Raw genomic sequence first — 19,256 nt, 5'->3', positions numbered from 1 at the left:
ATATCAACAATGAGAGAGAATCATTGATTGGCCCTCTCTTGCACTCTCCACACTGGGGATCTAGCCTGCAACCCAGGCATGTGCTCTGCCTGGGAATCAAATCGTGACCACCTGGTTCATAGATTAATGCTCAACCACTGAGCCCTGCCAATGGGGCGGGCCTGTGTATTTTTTTAAATTCATCAAATACTGCCTCAAACATATTCCTAAACTTGGATTATATTCAAAGTTAACTTCAACTGATGTGACTGGAATGTTAGATCCTATTGTGCTTTTCTAAACATTTAATTCAGTAGTTATACAATGAGGCAAAACAAACATGCCCCGAGCTGCACAATTTTATTTTATTTTTATTATTTTTTTAAAATATATTTTATTGATTTTTTGCAGAGAGGAAGGGAGAGAGATAGTCAGAAACATCGATGAGAGAGAAACATCGACCAGCTGCCTCCTGCACATCTCCTACTGGGGATGTGCCCGCAACCCAGGTACATGCCCTTGACCGGAATTGAACCTGGGACCTTTCAGTCCGCAGGCGACGCTCTATCCACTGAGCCAAACCGGTTTCGGCATGTACAATTTTATTAATAAAAGTGATGTGTTACATATTTCTTGATTACAAACATGCCTAGAATGTAGTGTTTTATTTTAGTTTACTATATCACGCTATTTATGTTAACTTTGCATTAGTATCTGAAGTTAATATAGACCTTTTATTCAACAATTAATTGTGTAGTCTTAAACAATGCATTTTATAGATATTGGATTGGCAAAGGCAGTCATGGATTGAGTGAATTTTGTAGTTTGTGGTTTATTATTAGAATGTCCTGAAACATACTCTTAAAAAACACAAATGAAGAGGTAGACATATGTTAGTTATGTGACCTTATTTTAAATGTAATCTGCATTTACCATGAAAACTTAAGGGTGGATAATAAAGTTATTAAAGAATGTAAATGTTTTAAACACATGTATGAAGTATGTTGTTTAGTTAATCCCAATTGTAATACTAAATATGGATATTATTATAAACCAAATGAAATACATATCATAAACATACTAAACTAAATTATTTCTAAAAAAGAAATTTATAAAGCAATATTTCCTAGGCTTACGAAATTCTATGTACAGCAATTTCTTCCTTGGGTGTTAAAAAAAAAAGAGTTATGTGAGATCTCAACTGTAAGAATAACATTGTACCTGATCATTTTTGTTATTAGTGGCAGTAACAGTCTTTTATAAAGTGGGTGGCGGAAACACCACAAAAGCACCTCAAATACTTGTCCACGATTTGCCAGGCCCAGATGGTGAATGTCCCAGAATAGCAGAGGGACTCTACAAGGAGCTGGCAGTCATTTCGGCAGCAGTCTATTTTCTCCTCAGTATGAAAATCAAGCCCTCTTAAAGATAGAATTGCAGACATATGCATTTTCCCCACCTCAAATTATAGAGTATAAGGTGGTCAAGATCCATAAATATTGTATGCTTATGTTATAACTTTTAGTGTTAGGAAACCTTTGGGGAGATTAAGTGGGACAGGTGAATTACAGAAAGTGATTTGCTCAATTGATAACTAAAAATAACCAGGTTTAGCAAAATTTTTTTAAAGTTTTAGAAGTAAAATATAAATTGACTATGGAAATATAGTTCATCAGGTTTCAAACCTGTACGATACAATTTCTAAATTCAAATATTATGAGTATTTTCTTTTTGGTCTCTTGTTTTTCAGATTTTTAAAGGTTGCCTCTATTTCTGCCAAAATACTTCATTTACTAGATTTGTTTTGTGTTTCTCCAAGGAATACAATTCATTGAGTGAATACTAGTTTAATATGGCTACTGTGATATATTTGCATACATTTTATTTAAGTTTACAGTCATTTTAGTACTTGAAAATTATTTCAGAATTGTTCGAAACTGGCAGGCACTGGTTTGGGAATCAGGAAATACAAGTTCTGAATCCAGTTCTATCATTAATAAGCTGTGTGACCCTGGACAAATCACATATTTATTTTGGAGGTAGGAAGCACACAAATTCTAAACAGAGAAATGTCACTTTGTTCTCTGTTAAGCGAGAGGGCTGGCTTTGATGATCTCTAACTTGGCTTTCAATGTTTGCTATTTCTTGATTTTATGATTTACTAATCTTTGTCTGATTTTCTTAAACTAATTTATTTAACATTTCAGACGTTCAAAGGTTGAAGCAAACTAAATCTTCTCTTTGGAAAGCCTGTATTGTAAACTCTAATGACCTGCTCACATCAACATCAAAATACGATTACAGTACATTACGGATTACATATATACTCTCATCAGAAAGGAAACACTTACAGGCTATAACCCATGACATTCTGAGACAACATATTGAATTCACTCATCAACTAGTCCATTTTTTTCCTTGTAAATTTCTTGCAGGGTCACATAAGGCATTAAATAATAGCAACATTCTAATGGATCACAATAGCAGCAGTAGAAGCTTGGATGAAAAGATGAAATAATTGTCTCAGCATTGTTGGGGGAGAGGAATGGAGAGAGGGGATTACTTTTAGGTTTTAAAAAGAGCATGGGATTTAAGGACATTGTTAAACAAACCAACAAGCAAACAAACAAAAACAACTCCCATGAAAAGTTACTGGATTATGTTACTAAATCCACAATGGCGTCAGAATGCAAAGTTGTGGATGTTGGAAGTCTCTTAAGGGCATCATGTAAAGACCACCCCTCTTTCTCACATGGATTCTGAACAAAGACAAAAATTAAACCGAAGACTAAGGCAGATATGTAGCAGAGCATCATCTTGTAACCTCATAGAGGTGTGTTTGTCGAGTGTAGCTTTGTGTGAAAACCCAAAGGGACTGTTAACCAAACTCCAGAGTTAGACCTACCCATGCAGGCCTGAGTAGTCATGGTCAGAGGTGCTCCCCAAAAGAAGTAGAACAGTAATTAATGTATAAATGGCCATATTCAAGTACAAAAGCATTTATAAGATTAAGACCTTTGTGTGAAATGCCACAATGAAAATGAAGTACTCCATTCTGAGCTATTGTAGATGTATCTATGTGGGTGGAAAAATACAGATGCCCAAAGCAGTTGGAACTGTGAGACCTCATTAGTTATGCTTACATTAAATGAAGCTTCTCCATCTGTGCTACGAAGGTAACCAAAACCATATTGCTCACCAAGCCACCTCAGGACAAAGTCTTTTGGCTGTGATAGATGCTTACTCAAGTCCAACATGTAATACATGTGTAATTGCTGCGAAAGAGAGATATGAAATGTCCAGAAGAAAAAACCTCATCCAGACTAAAATATTTATTATAGTAGTAAATGGAATGAAATAGGAGTGTCTTAGAAGTGATGCCGAACATTATCATTACTAACTTTTGGATCCGACAACCCCCCTGCAAATGTGTAGTATTATTAAAATAGCATTCTAATGCTATAGACTGTCTCCTCCTCTTTTACACCAGTTTTATATCACCAGAATGTATTGTTGCTTTTATTTATTATTTGTACATTCTAATAAATTTCCTCCTCTTATTCTTCTTTCACCCATATTAAGTAATATTTATCATAGTATTGCTTTACTTTACTATTTCTTTCCACTTGCAAATTCTACTTTGCTTATTTATAAAAAAAAAATTTCCCACAGCCTCTGGCTTCCATTTATTTGCTTTTGGATTTTTTTTCTTCTTTAGGAGTTCTTTTCTAATTGGTTTCTACTTCAGTTTTGCTTGTCTTATTTTTTTTTAAAAATCATCATTTTTCTATTGCCCACTACATTACTTATTCCCAATATCCTTTTGTTGTTCTTTCAAATTTGCTGTCTGTTAATGTATACTTCCTTTTATTTTTATGTTTCTAGCTATTGTTAGTTCGCTCTCGCTCTCTCTCTCTCTCTCTCTCTCTCTCTCTCTCTCCTCTTTTTTATTTTTTCTAAGTGCCTGTCATTATTCATAAGGGAAATATGCCATCTCTTTGAAGTATTTTCTCACCAAGAAAGTTATGTTGCTTTTCTCGTTTGAAAGGGCTCCTCTGTCAATCCAAACACATATTTAAATGCTTGTTCTCATGTACAGAGAAAGGTGAAAGCCAAAACTACAGATTCTGTGAGGTGTCTCTCTCCCATATCTAATGAGGTATAATTTCAGAAATTAAGACCATATAAAGTATTCAGTAAAAATTTTTACACTAAATAGTGAGGTATGCCTGGCCAGCATAGCTCAGTGGTTGAGAGTCTACCTAGAAACCAAGAGGTCCTGGTTCGATTCCCGGTCAAGGTACATGACCAGGTTGCAGGCTTTACCTCCCTTGCAGGAGGCAGCCAGTCAATGATTCTCTCTCATCATTGATATTTCTATTTGTCTCTCCTTCTCCCTTCCTCTCTGAAATCAATAAAAATACATTTTTTTAAAAAGTGAGGTATATTGCCCAAACTGGTTTAGCTCAGTGGATAGAGTGTCAGCCTGCAGATTTAAGGGTCCCAGGTTCGATTCCAGTCAAGGGCATGTGCCTTGGTTGCAGGCTCATCCCCAGTAAGAGGTGTCCAGGAAGCAGCTGATCAATGTTTCTCTCTCATCGATGTTTCTAACTCTCTATTCCTCTCTCTTCCTCTCTGTAAAAAAATCAATAAAATATTTTTTTTTTAAAAAAGAGTGCGGTATAATGTAGATAGAAAACAATTTATTTCTGTATTTTTTAGCAAAGTATGTACAGATTTTAAATATAATTCAGATTTTTTTCTATAATATTACTGACAAAGTGTTAATATTCATTATACTTAACAGTTTTAGGTATTCCATATGAAACATTTTTTTAAATTTTATTCTTATAATTACTGTAATATAGAGTTTATTCTTAAAACGATTTGAATATAAGGTATACTTAGAGTTAAGAAACACTTTCATTAACCTCAATATAATATCATTATAATATGGGTTAAATTGCTCACATATAAATGTTATCCCAGTATTTGATAAAACTAAGCTTAAATAAACAAATTATTGGAAAAAATATAGTAATCTATTATTTGGAAATTTTAAACACTTTGATTTACCACGGCTTCTACAATAAAGAGGAATTTTAAGTCGGAGTTTAAGAATTTTCTGTTTATTTTTGTTTGGTTGATTTTCCATACGAAGTTTCAAATAAGTTTGTATAGTTCTGAATTTTCTGTTATTTTTATAGGGGCTACATTTAAATTATTCATCAATTCAGGAAAAGTTCATCTTTATTATATTGTATTTCTATGCAAGAATAAGACGTGCCTTTTCATCCATTTATATTTCTTTTCAGTTTATTCAAAACTTAAAAAAAACTCTTATTTTATTTATAAAATTTTCATCAAATGTATTTTCCCCTTTTAAATAGACTTGTTATGGTTCATAGCAAAATTGAGCAGGAATTAGAGTTCCTATATATGTCCAGTCCCCACGAAAGCACCATCCACCATCCACAGTGCACGCCAAAAAGTCACATTTGTTATATCAATGAACCTACAATGAGACATCATTATCATTCAAAGTTCATAATTTACATTAGGGTTCACTCTTAGAATTGAACGTTCTATGGGTTTGGACAAATATATAATGGCCTGTATCCACCATTACAGTATCATACAGAAATTTTTCACTGCTCTAAAAATCCTCTGTGCCTTAGCTATTCATCCTTCCCTCCCCCAACACCTGGCAATCACTGATCTTTCTACTGTCTTCATAGTTTTGTCTTTTTCATAGAGTTAGAATCAGACAGTATGCAGCCTTTCCAGATTGACTTCTTCCACATATGTAAGATGCATTTAAGTTTCCCCCCATGTGGTTTCATATCTTGATAGCTCATTCCTTTTTAGCACTAAATAATATTCCCTTGTCTGTATCCAGTTATCTACTGAAGGACATCTTGGTTGCTTCCAATGATGGCAATTTTGAATAAAGCTGCTATAAACATCCATGTGCAGGTCTTTTAGGACATAAGTCTTCAGCTCATTTGGGTAAATATCAAGGAAGGCAATTGCTGGATGGTATAGTAAGAGTAAGCTTTCATTTGCAAGAAAATACCACACTGTCTTCAATAGTGGCTGTAACATACAGTGGCTGTATTGCATTCCCAATAACAATGAATGAACCACATCCCTGTCAGCATGTGGTGGTGTCAGTGTTGTGGATTTTGGCCATTCTATTAAGTATGCAATGGTATCTCATTGTTTTAATTTGCTTTTCCCTGATGACATATGATGTGGAGCATCTTTTCATATACTTATTTAACATGTGCATGTCTTCATTGGTGAGCTATTTTTTAAGGGCTTTAGCCCACTTTTTAAATCAATTTGCTTGTTTTCTTATTGTTGAGCTTTAAGAGTTCTTTGTATATTTTGGATAGGAGTCCTTTATCAGCTTTGGTTTTGCAAATATTTTCTGTGGATTGTCTTTTTATTTAGTTGATATTGTCTTTCACAGAGCAGATGTTTTTAATTTTAATTAAGTCCAGCTTATCAATTATTCCTTTAATGGATTGTGCTTTCAGTATTCATTAAAAAGTCATTGCCAAACCAAAGATCATCTGAATTTTATCCTAATTTATCTTCTAGGAGTTTTATAGTTCTAAAATTTACCTTTAGATCTGTGATAAATTTTGAGTTAAGTTTTGTAAAGTGAATATATATAACATGTATATATATATTTGTAAAGTGAATAATATATAACATGTATATATATTCAATAATAATAAAAACATAATATGCTAATTAGACCAGATGTCATTCAGGATGGCCTTACTTCCAGACAAAGCCACAGTGGGCGGGGACTGTGGCAGAGGCAGCAGAGGCCCCTGGCCATGGCAGTGGTAGGCAGGGGCCGGAGCTAAGGCTCTTGCACAAATTTCGTGCATCAGACCTCTAGTATATATATAAAATCATGTGGAGGTCCAGTTTGTCCAGCACTATTTTTTGGAGAAGACCATGTTTGCTCTTTTATATTGTCTTTGTCCCTTTGTCAAAGATCAGTTACAGCTACAATCTTATTATTGCAATTCATATATACAAAAGATGCAATTAGCCGTATCATAGCTTGCTGACCTTAATGAGTTAATTCAGTATCCAAATAAACCTTGAGGCCAAGCAGTAGCATGGGCTCTGTGAAGTTCTGGCTCAATAATACCTGTGAAATTTGAGCTCATATTAAATATGCCTGAAAATAATACATTTGGGATTTGGCCTCTGGCATCAGATCAGGCCTGACTCTGCTATCTGGAGTTGAGAGTTTTGCCTCAAGTTCTCATAACAGGACTATAGCACTATAGGACTATAGTATCAGCAAGAATATTATTATTGCTTTAGTGAAGAAAAATAGTGCAGTTCCTATTGAGCTCATGGTATCCTGTCTTCTTTCTGGTCATGTTTTCTCCCCTGAAATAGGAGAACCCTGCTGTCTCCAGCAACTTTAGCTATCTTCCACCATGACCCAATCTAGTAGTTTCTTTCTAGTCTAGTCTTTCTGTCATTCTTAGTCACATCAAAAGCATTTGTCCAGCCTTTACTTGTCTCTTTCTGTATGTGTTCAAGTACGACAACCTCAACATGGCTAATGACATGACCAGGTCACAGTTTTAGTTGTCTCAAATCTCAGAAAAGAAGACTCAGTCAGAACAGCCTGATTGGTCATTAAGGTTGGCTGCAGCAAACTGTTCTGACCACCTTGGCCAGGGGCCACTTGTCAGGACAAGAGGATTGGACTTTTTAAAAATATATTTTCATTGATTTCAGGGAGGAAGGGAGAGAGAGAGAGATTAATCTTGAGAGAGAATCATTGATTGGATGCCTCCTGCATGCCCCTACCAGGGATCAAGCCAGAAACCTGAGCATGTGCCCCAAACTGGAATCCAACCGTGACCTTCTGGTTCATGGGTCGACCACTGAGCCACACCAGCCAGGTACTAGAAGGTTGGGTTTTATATCCTCTAAGAGACAGCTCCCTTTCCACTTCGTCCTGTTGATGAACTAACCATTGTCTCTATGGGGTTACATCCTCATCGTCTGTGTGTCTTACAGAGTGAACAGCCCACTAGGGACATGGTGGTATTTAGCCTAATGTACTTTAATTAAGGCTAGACTTGAACCACTTTCTTAACTTATGGCACAGTTCCTGAATCTGCAAAGCATAAGACTGAATAAACAATGTTGGTACACTTAATAAAATCCTAGATACAAACCATGTCTGTTAAGCCAGGATCATAGAACCATAGAATGGTGGTTACCAGGATCTGGGTGAGAGAAAAATGGGGAGTTTCTATTCAGGTCTATGTCTGTTCCAGTTTTATATCAAGGACTCTAGTATATTTAGGGTTTACTGAAGAGAAAGCTCTCATTTAAGACCAATTAGTGATTTTTTTTCACTCCTGAAGTAACTGGAATAAGTGCTAAAAGCCTGTTGTACAATTTCATGCCTATAGTTAACAATACTGTCTTACACGCTTAAAAACTTTGTTAAAATGGTAGACCTAAGATTAAATGTTCTTACTACAAAAAAGATTCACATTTAATAATTACATTTCAATTTAATTGGAAACAAAAATGTCAATGCTCTAATGTTTAATGCAAGAGTTTATAGATATTAAGTCTTCTCTTAATCTCCTTAAGAAATGTCAACATTCTTTTCTTTTCTTTTTAGGACTTTCATATGTGGAGTAAATGGTAATTAAAATGTGCAGGATGACAAGATGGAGCAAACAGTGCTTGTACCACCAGGACCTGACAGCTTCAACTTCTTCACCAGAGAATCTCTTGCGGCTATTGAAAGGCGCATTGCAGAAGAGAAAGCTAAGAATCCCAAACCAGACAAGAAAGATGACGATGAAAATGGCCCAAAGCCAAATAGTGACTTGGAAGCTGGAAGGAACCTTCCGTTTATTTATGGAGACATCCCTCCAGGGATGGTGTCAGAGCCTTTGGAGGACCTGGACCCGTACTACATCAATAAAAAAGTGAGTGTTTTTTATCAGGCATGTTTTGCTGCTAATTGCCTACTGCATACCTTGGATGGTTGTAGCACCGACACAGGCTGAATTAGCACAGTCTTAAGTACCCTTCTGTTTAAGAAATAAAACATGTTTGCATGCGTTTATGCACATACGTGAGAATGAATATATCATAACCGACGGAGCTTTCCAAATGCACCGCCACAGATACCTAATAACAAATTTAAGTTATAGGCAGCTAATTTAATGAATTAAAAATGTCTACCCCAAGATTATATTTATTATAAAATTTTATGTTTTCTGTACTAGAAAATCCTGGAATTATCACATTAAGACTTCAAAAATATTATTATTAATTTCTTATGGAACAAAATTTGATGCCACAAGTGTTTCCAATTTCTAAAGCATGTTATAGGTAAATCAGTTAATTTCTGGAACATTTGTATATAAACTCCAATTTTAAAAAATGACAACTTTTGGTAAAAATATATTTATATTGATAAGAATTAAGAAAAATATAGTATTCTGAAGAATGTATAAGATATTTTAATGCTTGCATTTTCTGTTTCCATGCTTGAAATAAGTATCTTGTATTAAGCACCCAATCTTTTATTAAGACCATGATTTCACCAAACCAAGAAGAAGAGACTACAGAAAAGGATAAAACAAAAAATGATCATTGTATTGATTTTGGATTGCAACATATTTTTAACTTTTTCATCTGACACAATATATTTTTGAACTCTTGGTGGAAGGGTAAGGCACAAAGATTGTAATTGAGCAAATGAAATATTTTAGTTGGACATGGACCTTAAAATACACTAGGCTCTGTATGGTGCTGACACAGTTCTTAATAACATGAAATTAGCCTTTGTCAAATGCATAAGTTTGGCAGTTTTAATATGTGGATTTGAGACAGTCTTGTAAATCACTTCTCATTGCTATAGTTTCAAAGATAAAAAAAAAAACCCTCACAAAAGAATGACTAGCACTGTGTTTGTGTGTGTTTTTTTCTTTTAAGTTTCAGGATATAGCTGGTTTAAGTGTAACACACTTTTTACCAAGCATTTGCCCATTTTACATTATAGGAAGAGATAATCATATTCCAAAGATTTTATTTTTCTCTATTTAACATTATTTATAATAGTGCCAAATCTTAGTAGGTAAGAGATTATCCATTTCATAACTGCCTTTCAAATTATAAGAAAAGTTGCACTTTTAAATCAGTCCTTTGGAATATAATTTAATATATCACCTGAAATGCTAAAGCCCAAATTAAACAAACTAGGAGGGGTTTATTTGTATGAGGAAAGTAAAAATGCAGATAATCAAGTTATTTAAACATTTCAACTTATTGAAAAGTACTTCATTATTGAGGTAATGACTCTGCTGTGTTCTCGACAGAAATTTATTCACCCCATGGAGTGTGCTAGTTTATTTGTAGATATTGGACATGTTTAGTCTGTTCAAAGACTTCTCTTATTATGGGTTAGGGGGATCGATCCCCAGAAGGCCTTTTGCTACTCAAAGACACCCAGCCCGCATCTCTCCAGCAGTAAACACCTTCTAAAAATTGTTAAAGCTACACAGGGTCTTCATCAAACAGGGCTGGAATCTAGCATCCCAGCTCATATGCTGTATCCTTACTTGTGAAACAACAAATGAATGGTGTTTTGTTTTGTTTTCTTTTTCAAATGAATGTTTTGATAAAGACCAAACTAACAAAATGCAGTTTGACAAAAGCAGAGATTCTTCATGTGAAAATCAGATAACCTAATTCATATTTCCCTTTAACTCAGGGGTGGGGAATGCTCAGCCTGTGGGCTGTGTAAGGCCTGAGAAATAATTTGGTCTGGCCCTGCCAAGGCATGAGGGGGTGAGTTAATTAAATGTTTGACCAAAGACAGCAGGCTAATTTTTAAGTGGATAATTTTGTATGATGCAAATGATGTTAAAAAAATATCCAAATGGTCTTTGGCAAAAAAACGGTTTCCCACTCCTGCTTAAATTAAAGTTTTCAGACTGATAAAATTTGTTATCTTGAGAGGATGTCCCCAAAATAAAATTATTGGTTCATAATAAGTGATATATAATCCTCTATACTAATAAAAGGGTAATATGCTAATTAGACCAGATAGACCGGACATCTTCCAGACGCTGTTTTGGACAAAGCCACAGTGGCGGGGGCTGAGGCAAAGCGGTTAGGGGCAATCAGGCCAGCAGGTTAGGGGTGATCAGGCAGGCAAGAAGAGTGGTTAGGGGCAATCAGGCAGGCAGGCAGGTGAGCAGTAAGGAGCCAGTGGTCCAGATTGCAAGAGGTCCTGGAATAGAGAGTGTTCAGGCCAGGCTGAGGGACCCCCCCACCACCATGCACAAATTTTGTGCACCAGGCCTGTAGTATATAATAAAAGGGTACTATGCAAATTGACCCTAAGAGTGGAATGACCAGGAACAACCAGTCACTATGACATGTACTGACCACCAGGGGGCATACACTCAATGCAAGAACTGCCCCCTGGTGGTCAGTGTGCTCCCACAGGGGGAGCTCCACTCAGCCACAAGCCAGGTTGAAGGCTGTGAATGCAGTGGCAGTGGCAGGAGCCTCTCCTGCCTTCTCAGCAGCTCTAAGGATGACCAACTAATGGCTCCCTAGGGGGAGCGGGCCTAAGCCATTAGTTGGACATCCCCCAAGGACTCCTGGGCTGCCAGAGGGATGTCTGACTGCCAGCTTAGGCCCGATCCCCAGGGACAGGTGGACATCCCCCGAGGGGTCCTGGACTGTGAGAGGGTGCAGGCCGGGCTGAGGGACCCTCCTGAGTGCATGAATTTTAGTGCACCAAGCCTCTAGTAAAGAATATAAAGGCAGATGGAAAACAAAATTATGCAACCCCTTTTTAATACTGAAACGAATGGTCTTAAAACTGGGTGTGAAAGACCAACTCTGATGAAATGACTAGTCAGCCCAATTCTTGTGCTGATGTTACCCTTATAAACTTTGTTAGGTTCACATTCAGACTTGCCATTAACATCTTCTATCCTTATCTTCAAATGCACATTGTGTGAGGAAGGAAAAATATTTTGGAATTTTGGAACAAATCACAGTGAGCAAGTAGAACAACCTGATAAGAAAAATATTGTTATCAGGAAGGAGTTTTCTCTAAGGTAAGACACTTCCATTGCTTTCACATTGAGCTGACATTAAATGATTCTTCAAATGTAAGTCATTCAAAGCAATGCAAATGAAACTTTTACAAGTTCTTTAAAACCAATATGGTATATTTAGGATACCTGATTGAGTTGTGTTTGAAATTTCACTATTTTGCATTTTCATATTTTAAAACTTTCTCTAGTTGCCTATACAGTTGTCTAGTCTTAAATTTTCTTTTGTAATTGTATTATTTCATATGCAGGGATAATCTTAAATTCTGAATTTTTTTGCTATGATTAAGGTTTGAATGCTTAGCAAAATAATAACCTTTTAAAAATAATAATTTTTCTTTTGATATTTGATGACTAATTTTATTTTAGTGACTTGAATATCTGAGATTGGAAGAGTGATCATCATTAAAACAATGCAATACACATGCACAGGACTCTGGCATAGCTATAGGGTCTAATTGTGGAAATGTCACTAGAGAAAATGCTTCTTAGAATGAGATTTCCCACTGTTACTGATATTGAGGATGTGGATTGTATTGCCTCAGTGAGTTGGAATATGTAAACCTCAGTTAAGCCAGTGACTGTCCTAAGATTTTTCTCAAGTACGATAATTAAGGGGTCATTCTTATCTATATACAGTTTCTAGTTTCTTTCTTAATAATATACAGAATAAACAAAGCAATCCTATATAATAAAAGCCTAATATGCTAAGTGTCCGGTCATCCAGTGACCAGTCAACTGTTCAGCCAATCAAAGTGTAATATGCTAATGATACGCTAAGGCTGCTCAACCACTTGCTATGATGTACACTGACCACACGGGGGCAAACTCTCCTACTGGTAAGTTAGCTTGCTGCTGGGGTCCAGCTGATTGGGACTGAGCAAGATGGGCCGGACACACTCTGGAGCCCTCCTGCTGTCCCCCTCCAGCCCTGATCATGCACCGATGGGGTCCCTCGGCCTGGTCAGTGCCCTCTTGCAATCCGAAACCCCTCAGGTGATGTCAGAGAGCCGGTTTCAGCCAGATCCCTCAGGCTACTTCCCTCAGAAGGATTCCAGATGCAGGGCTTATGGCTGGAGAGCACTGCTGTGGTGGCATGAACCTCTCCCAATCGGGACTGATTGGGCACAAGCCCATGGCAGGCACAGTGGGGCCAGGATGAGTGGGAGCGGCAGGTAGGAGCTGCAGGCAGCATTGGACTGTGGGTTTCAGCCCGATGCCCACAGGCCACCCCGAGGGACCCCATGTATGCACTAATTCGTGCACTGGGTCTCTAGTACTACTATAAAAACAGTTGCAGGATCTCTTTTTTCTGTTATACTTTTGATTAAATTACATATATGCAGCATAGATGGAATGTATTGTGTAAGAAATAGAAACAACGCTAAGCTCTCTGTCATCTTCTACAAAGACAATTTCAGTGAGCTTATGGAATTGTCACTGCTGATGGTGTATTTCCAGATGGCATATGCCCACATATTTTTATCTTCTTTGCTCCAGTTTAAAGTGTACAAATTACATAATGTTAAAAATGTTACTGAAATTGTTAAAGTAGTTTAATCCATGATCAGTGACACCATCTCATGAGCATTCCTGGTGCATGGAAGCATTAGGAACTTCCCAGACCCTCAGATGCTTTAAGCCTTCAGAAGCCCAAGGTAAGAACTAAAGAAAAGAAAAGAGTGCTATCAGAATATTGTCATAGAATTCCCCATGCCATGTGAGCTCTGGTCCAGTGTTCTTCAGAACATCATTCAAGGTTCGATTCCTTTTACTTGTTTATTTACTTTAGTTGTGTGGCAAGGCATATTTGAGCTTGTGAACTCACCTCCCCCGGCCCCCTCCATGGGATTTTTTTTTCTCACCGTTACTTTTATAGCTTGGGTTGATTTTGTACCATTTGGCTATGCATTCAAATTCTTCACCCACTCTTCATTACAGAAAACGTCTCCCTTCTCATGTTCTTAAAATTACAGATGACTCACTAGCACCATGGGAGGAAATATCCTTTTGACAGTGTGACAGTGCACTGACAATAAAATGAGGTATTTTAGAATTGTAGTGAGAATGGATGTTTGTTCATTATGGAAAGTAGAAATTTATCTTTTAAAAATGTCTAATGGACCATATAGAAACAACTTATTCTTTCTTTTTATCAGCTCTTTTTAAAAAGGTGCATAGCCCGAGCCGGTTTGGCTCAGTGGATAGAGTGTCAGCCTACAGACTGAAGGGTACCGGGTTCGACTCTGGTCAAGGGTACATGCCTGGGTTGTGGTCTCCATCTCCAGGGGTGGACATGCAGGAGGCAGCCAATCAATGATTCTCTCTCATCATTGATATTTCTATCTCTTTCTCCCCCTCTTCCTTCCTTTCTGAAATCAATAAAAATATATTTAAAAATAAAAAATAATAAAAGAAATTAAAAAGATGCATACTGCTTCTTTATCAGGCCTGCATGAAGAGTCATGCATGAATTTGCTATTTTAATTCATGCCTGGTCTGTTATTGCTACAGGAATTTTTAGTTATTATATTGGGTAGAGAAAATTATTTACTTTGTTTTTAATTGGGTTTAGGGCATATTTTTTCTTGCAAAAAATAATTTAGTAATAAATCAGAAAAGTAGATAGTAATTAAAAGATTATGATTACATGACTTATCATATAGACAGTTCCCAATTTACAATTTTTTGCATATTACTAGCTCCTCTTGAATTACCAGTCACCTAGTATCTCCCTTACATCTAACACAGTATAATTGCCTTTAACTCTTTCTCCTCCCCACCCATAACTTTTTCCTTAAGCCCCTTTTTTGGTACCTCTAAGCCTCTGTCTCAGAAACAATCCCAAGGTGATGATATTGATAATTAAATAATGGTTAGCCTTTATTGAGTACCTGCTATGTTAGTAAGAGACCATTCAAGTCAAAGTGACCAAAATGCATCAGAAACTAATTTAAGAAAGAAAGAAAGAAAGAAAGAAAGAAAGAAAGAAAGAAAGAAAGAAAGAAAGAAAGAAATATGTAGGTGAATCTGGTTTTAACATTGAAAGATCCAGTACCTACAACATCATCATCAGGATACAGTCCTTTTCCATCTTGAGTTCTATTTTCACCCAAGCTAGCTGCATTGGTAGGCTGGCCAAACAATGGCACAAATAGCCCCCAGTGGCACTAAACTAACATCCTGCAGCTTAGTAACCTCAAGAAAAAGAACTGTCTCTTCCAAAACTCTAACAAAAGCCCTGGAATTGGTTCTAATTAGGTCACATGGCTAAGGGTTTGTGATGGTCTCATTGGTCAGAACAGTGTCACATGTTCACCTGTGTTGCCACCGGGTGAGTCGGCTCATCAGAAACCACAAGGGCAGACATGGGGCAGTGGTTTTTCTAAAAAGAAGAGATGAGGCCTGTTTAAAAAGGTATGTGAGGCAGGCAAAAACTAGAGCTCTGTATTCTATACAAAATGTATCAGGTACATACAGTTCTTATTTAAAACGCATGTCCTTCCAAGATTGCTTTTGTCTGTATTTAAAAATAATGACTGAGGTGAAGTAATGTCCTAAGATCACAAAGATATTAAGTGAGAGAGATTAGATTTAAACCTGATCTCTCAGCTTCCATAGCCCATTGCCATGCCACTTTGGGTCTGCACTTGTAGTAATGATACAGTGGAAAAGACAAGCCAGTGATAGAATCTAAATAAGCCTGTTTCTGCTTTTCCTGACCCTCTGTCCATGCCACTTTGCTAGCCATAGTCCTTTTCTCCCAGGCTGGCAGTGTTTCCCAACGCTGACTTGTCCCTCACTATTTTTCCTCCATCAGGAGCATCCCCTGCCTTTGTAAAAACTAAAATCTTAGAGACTCATTGGGTCTGCATCAGCTTCTAAAATAAGTAGATAATTTCATTTCCCACCAGATTCTAGTTGTCTGATAAGCACCTTATTTTTCAAAGAGGACAGATTCGGGACACTTCAATTGTGTGCTGCTGTAAAGAAATGGCATTCAAATTGGGATCTGAAGGACAGAAAAGAGAAGAGAAAGAAGCATCTTCTAGAGAAAGAACAGTCTATCAGAGGAAGTTTAACGGAGCTGGACTGTACTAAGAAGAGAATAGGATGAGGTTGGGATGTGGGCCTGGGGCCAGGCAAAAGGCCCCTTTTAGTACATCTGAAAGAGTTTGAAGTTTAAGGGAAAAATGAATTATCAGAAAGCTTTGGGTAGAGGAGTAACATGGTCCACTTTACATTTTAAATATATTTTTATTGATTTCAGAGAGAAAGGGAGATAGAGAGAGAGATAGAAACATCAATGATGAGAGAGAATCATTGATTGGCTGCTGCCTGCATGCCCCACACTGGGAATTGAGCCCGCAACCCGGGCATATGCTCTGACCGGGAATCAAACCATGACCTCCTGGTTCATAGGTTGACACTCAACTACTGAGCCAGGCCAGCTGGGCTCAAACAAAATTATTATAAGTTCTTACACTGACAGCCTAGAGCTGGGGAAGGTGCAGAGATCGACACTCCACACTGAGCCACACCAGCTGGGCCACTTTACATTTTAAAAGATCAATTAGGAGTCCTCTGGACACTTGGTCTAGATTTTTGACAATGAAGATGGAGAATAATGGGTAGGATCAGACTCTATTTTGGAGGTGTAACATTTAAGTAACAGGGGGAACAAGCTAATGGCGTTGTTTCCTAAATATGGAATTTGGGAGGAAAGTTATTGAACAAAAATTTCCAATGTGGAAAGTGGCACTGCTTTCAGAAACATGTGTCCATATGTGTATATACTTGAAAGCCAGACAGACACATGCTTTGAATCTTTTAATCCTTATCATTTTATGGTAGTTTAGAACTTAGGGCATTCACAAGTTGTATTTCATTCATACTCAGAAGAAGTCTGAGGTTAGTACTACTGTAATTCTCTCCCTTCAGATGTAGAAGTTGACATAAAGTTCTCACACAAGTCTGCACTGAAACTGGGCCTCAACTTGTTCTTTTCCAGTCAATGAAAAGCTAACTGCACAAGTCAAAGTATACCACACTCACAGTCTGGGATAAGATACAGAGCTAAGGAATGTTTGATCCCCAGAGTTTATCATTTCACCTGTGGTTACAGTTTTCCTCTCTGAGATAGAGGCAGAGGTGTCCCCACCCTGGCAGATGAGGGCCCAGCTGGCACCTCCGATGGGTCATCCCTTCACTGGCTCTCCTCCCCACCCCTTTCCCCCAGCTACAGGCCAGGGACAGCAATTTTACAGACTTCTCTACAGACAAATTCTTCTCCTTTGCAGGAGCTTACAGCAAAGAAAAAAATTGTCTGTGAAGCATTGAGCTCAGAGATATGTTTTGTTGACTCATGGAATATTGTTTAAAATTTTGAATTAGTTTCAGAGATGTATAAATCTGGAGATTATACACATGTCCATGCCTATGCGCGTGTGTGTGCGCGCACACACACACACACACGCACACACACACACACAGACTCATGCATGTTTAGGATTTCTGATTTGCATACCAAAAATTGGCACACACGCCTTGCTAGCCAGCCTCCATGAACACTGACTGTAATTGCTGGCTTACATGTCACATGTGTAATTAGGTAAAGGCTGTGAATTAAAGCTTGGAGGGCCCCAGCAGGCAAGTGCCACAAGTTCTTTAGGTTGCTTATCCCTAAAATAAAAAGAAAAGCAGAATGAGACTCGGGGAGAAACAAAGTTATTTTAATATTGATGTTCACTTCAGGGTCAGGTGGGGAACCTGTGATAAAGCTTCCCAGCCCTCTGTGAGCCAGGAAAGGAGGGAAATCTTGGCCTGAATCCACAGGTTATAACAAATAGGCAGGAAGGAGGTGAGACCATTTAGAGTGCCCCCAGGAAGGAAAACAGAATTAGATGCCATGGAATTTCCTCAGGATGAGAAATGTCCCCGGAGATATGCAATAATAGGAATCTCTTGACTTTTCCATGCAGTTCTCTACACCCAAATCTCTGAAGCATCTCTCCTTCTGCCAGGACTCATTCTACCCCTCCCTGCTAGAACCTCTTCTTAAGCCAGCAGCCTGGAGCTGGAAAAAGTTTGATCCCACTTCTGGCAGAAGATAGAGCAAGGGAATTCTCCTAGTGCCAATGCCAGGGCATCATCGAGGGAAGAGAGGTGTGCCTTGCGGCCCAACCTAGGACTCTGTTGTGGGAAAATAAAGTTCTAAACAATTGACTTCCAAACACATTTTTGGAACACAATGTATGTTAGAAGTTGAAAATTGCTTCTTTTAAATGTTGAAGCTGAGGCATAAATTTAATAACCAATAGTGTATTCTGCATTTTTCTATTGTTCATGAATCATTGCTAAGCTTTCTCTGTTACTTATAGCTTTTGCTAATCAATGCATGGATTATTGCATGGATCATGCATGGATCAATGCACATAATCATTGATCATTTGAGCAATTTAAAAGATCACTAGTTAACCAAAACAGATTTACAACCCTGTTATTGAAGAATCACCTGAGTCATTATTATTATTTTGTTGTTAATCCTTACCCAAGGATATTTTCCCATTGATTCTTAGAGAGAGTGGAAGGGAGGGGGAGAAACAGAGAGAGAGACACATTGATTGGTTGCCTCCCACAGGTGACCCGACCAGGACCTGCAACTAAGGCACATGCCCTTTACTGGATCCAGGACCCGTGGGGATCCAGGACTCTTCCACTGAGCCAAAACAGCTAGGCCCTGAGTGGTGTTGTTTTAAAATTCAGAATACTAGGCATGAGAATTGAAATCACAACACCTTTATAAGCTAAATATTCTTTTTTTAAATATATTTTTATTGATTTTTTACAGAGAGGAAGAGAGAGAGATAGAGAGTTAGAAACATCAATGAGAGAGAAACATCGATCAGCTGCCTCCTGCACATCTCCTACTGGTGATGTGCCCACAACCCTGGTACATGCCCTTGACCGGAATCGAACCTGGGACCTTTCAGTCCGCAGGCCGATGCTCTATCTCCACTGAGCCAAACCGGTTTCGGCAGCTAAATATTCTTATTCACATTTTTCAAAACAGGCAAGTAAGTCACAGGAAAGTCAAGTAAGTGGATTAGAATCTCACTGCTGGAAGGC

General features: G+C 37.7%; 1 protein-coding gene across 1 annotated transcript in view; it reads left to right on the top strand.

Annotated features, from left to right (window-relative positions):
• The window catches only part of SCN1A (sodium voltage-gated channel alpha subunit 1), a 122,863-nt gene that overhangs the window by 39,013 nt on the left and 64,594 nt on the right, over positions 1-19,256 (top strand). The window contains exon 3 of the mRNA XM_006766497.2: positions 8,663-8,975. Within this exon, the coding sequence (XP_006766560.1) occupies positions 8,712-8,975 (264 nt within the window). The 5' untranslated portion in view covers positions 8,663-8,711. The remainder of the gene's footprint in view (positions 1-8,662; positions 8,976-19,256) is intronic.

The sequence above is a fragment of the Myotis davidii genome, unplaced genomic scaffold (assembly GCF_000327345.1).
Source record: "Myotis davidii unplaced genomic scaffold, ASM32734v1 scaffold59, whole genome shotgun sequence".
NCBI classification, from domain to species: domain Eukaryota; kingdom Metazoa; phylum Chordata; class Mammalia; order Chiroptera; family Vespertilionidae; genus Myotis; species Myotis davidii.
This window is presented reverse-complemented; position numbering and strand designations above follow the sequence as displayed.